The 2708-nt window shown below is 37.0% G+C and overlaps 1 protein-coding gene and 1 long non-coding RNA gene across 2 annotated transcripts in view; one reads left to right on the top strand and one right to left on the bottom strand.

Moving 5' to 3' along the window:
* The window catches only part of LOC106514836 (ATP-binding cassette sub-family A member 1), a gene marked incomplete in the record, with an annotated part of 219691 nt that overhangs the window by 168691 nt on the left and 48292 nt on the right, over positions 1-2708 (top strand). The window contains 1 exon segment of the mRNA XM_014004287.1: positions 1603-1665. Coding sequence (XP_013859741.1) covers positions 1603-1665 — 63 coding nt within the window.
* Positions 1-2708, bottom strand: part of LOC106514837 (uncharacterized) — a 49303-nt gene that overhangs the window by 44683 nt on the left and 1912 nt on the right. The window lies entirely within an intron of this gene.

Here is a 2708-nt window from a genome sequence, read left to right as displayed (position 1 = left end):
TGCCGAGCTCCTGGGAAACCCCCCCCACTGCGGTATACATCACTGCTCAGGGGTTTTCTTCCCACTGGAGTTTACAATGTGGGAAAAAAATATCAGAGACCCATCACCCGAGGTTATTTGTCCACAAATCTGTCGCAGCTCCACAGTTTTTATCTGACAGATACCTCCATTCACGACTTTTGTTGCATCTCCATCCATGAGTTTCTGACCGTTTGACTATCTTACAACAGTAGGCTTCTGGAAGCAAATCTTTTTTTTTGTTGTTTTGAAAGCAAGTGGTTAAAGCAAAATGCAGCGTCTGAACGCTTTCAGCATGAACAAACACTCCCACAAACTACTGACCAGTCACACAATACAGTAAGTCCTTATGTGGAAGTGGGGTGAGAAGTTCTGTCCGCAACTTGTGACAAAAGGGGCGGCAGAGTCAGTACTGACAACACGGTGACGTCATTTTCATACGTCAACCCATTCAGATGTTTACCTGTATAGAGGGGTCAAAAATCTGTAATTTTTGCAAAAAAAAATCTGTATTTATCACATGCACTGGGGGGGGGGGGCAGGCAGAATGTTCATTTCTAGCAGCAGAGTGGGTTGGAAATGTATATTTGTTGTTATTAATTGTTTTTTTTACTGTCCTACAGGCTCTGACTTATTAAATAAATCTGAAACTTTTTTGAAAAAATCCGTAAAACATGAAAACTTTCATGAGGTTATTCTATATGTCCGCATACCTGCAAAATGACAGAAAATCTGTGTAAATTATGGACAAGCCGTACAATTTGACATGCATGAATTTTCGTCATGAAACTGCGACAATCCGAGCTGATTTCAAGCAGGCTTTAAGGCAGCACAGTTCTCAGGTAGCTGTCCGTGGTGCTGAAACGTGAGCTCAAGGGGTTTTTCAGTGTAAAATCTAAAATCTTTTGACAATTAAAGAATGCAAGTTTGAGTGGATTTAGTAAAAAAATACAGTCAAATTTGATCATAACTGTAATGATGTTTTAATTTTTTGTATTAAAACAAATGTAAGTAAGCAGCTTTTGAAGTTATCATGAGGTTTTCTACTTGTTTGCGTTTTAGCAGATTGACTTGTTTTGTTATTGAAATGAGATGATTGTGTCTGTGTTCACTGAATGCTCTCAATGTGATTCATAAATCTTCCTGTTATAAATGTTAGCTTCCAGTGTGGTGGGTTTGTTGACCTTAGAGTCTAAGGTCAACAAACCCACCACAAGTTCTTAAAGTTGCCATCTCTGTTCAGATTATTGACGCGCTGTTGGAAAAGTCGCTGCAGATTAGCTCATAAATAATGTCTTCTGTTCAGAGTTTTTTTTCCCGTCTGGCTCGCTCTGAATTTTCCAAATTATCCATTGTTGTTAAAATGTTTTCCCCCTGCGTTTCGCCACCCCTCTCTTCTCCCTTCTTTTTGCCACCTGCCTCTTCCATCTCTCCTCCTCCCTGCTGCTACGGTCTGTCGCTCTCTGTTTCTCCTCCTGCCATCCACTCCTCTATCTCTCTCGCCGTCTGCTGCCCACCCTCCTCCTGCCTCCCGCCTTCTCTCTGGCTGCTCGGCTGATTCATTGTATTGTCTGCTCGCTGCAGGTATACCCTCGGAAGAGCACCCCTGCCGTGGACAGGCTATGTGTGGGCGTACCTGCTGCAGAGGTGAGCCAGATGCTGCTGGATCACACGAGGGGAAACTTTTCAAGCAGAAAAGTTTCTGGACTTTTTATTACTTTTTTTTGGTCCAGAACTTATCAGGAGAAGCATTTTCTTTATTTTGTTTTGTTTTCTGTTAAGTGTGACAATCAAAAAGCTGAATGATAATAACTGAAGAAAAAGAAAAACGGAGACAAGGAGAATTAAAGTTAAAAACAAGATGTGGCTTTAGTTGTTTTCCAATTTTGTCTTTATAACTGTAATTTCTATATTCTTAACATGAATTCTTTGGAGTGAACTTTAGTATGGTATGAAGATGATTCTTAACTATAGCCACACCAAACTTTGGCTAAGTATCTGTGAAAATGATGATTTTGTGTTGGCTTAGGTGGATTATCTGTTGCAGCCRTCTTGAATCAGGTTGATTATTACAATCTGAGAGTTTATTTAAAGGCGACATATCCTGCAAAATCCACTTTTTTAGCCATTAAATACATTTTGTTGTGTACTTGTTGTGTCTAGGAGGGCAGAAGAGTTTAATTTAGTTTCTCCCTGTGCTGTATAGATATCGACAGAATATTAGGGCCACACTACAAGATCTTTTTTTAAAGGACAAGAATAAAGTCGTAAAATTATGACATTAAGGTCATAATATTATGAGATTAAAGTCGTAAAATTAAGAGAATAAAGTTATAAAATTATGCAAATAAAGTCGTAATATTATGACATTAAAGTCATAATATTACAAGATTAATGTCGTAATATTACAAGAATAAAGTCACAAAATTGTGTGAATAAACTTGTAAAATTATGCAAAAAAGTCATATTATGACATTAAAGTCATAATATTACAAGATTAATGTTGTAATATTACAAGAATAAAGTCACAAAATTGTGTGAATAAACTTGTAAAATTATGCAAAAAAGTCATATTATGACATTAAAGTCATAATATTACAAGATTAATGTTGTAATATTACAAGAATAAAGTCACAAAATTGTGTGAATAAACTTGTAAAATTATGCAAAAAAGTCATATTATGACATTA

The sequence above is a fragment of the Austrofundulus limnaeus genome, unplaced genomic scaffold, assembly GCF_001266775.1.
Source record: "Austrofundulus limnaeus strain Quisiro unplaced genomic scaffold, Austrofundulus_limnaeus-1.0 Scaffold23, whole genome shotgun sequence".
Classification (NCBI taxonomy): Eukaryota; Metazoa; Chordata; class Actinopteri; order Cyprinodontiformes; family Rivulidae; genus Austrofundulus; species Austrofundulus limnaeus.
The sequence above is the reverse complement of the archived record's forward strand: the minus strand, read 5'-3'. Positions and strand labels throughout refer to the sequence as shown.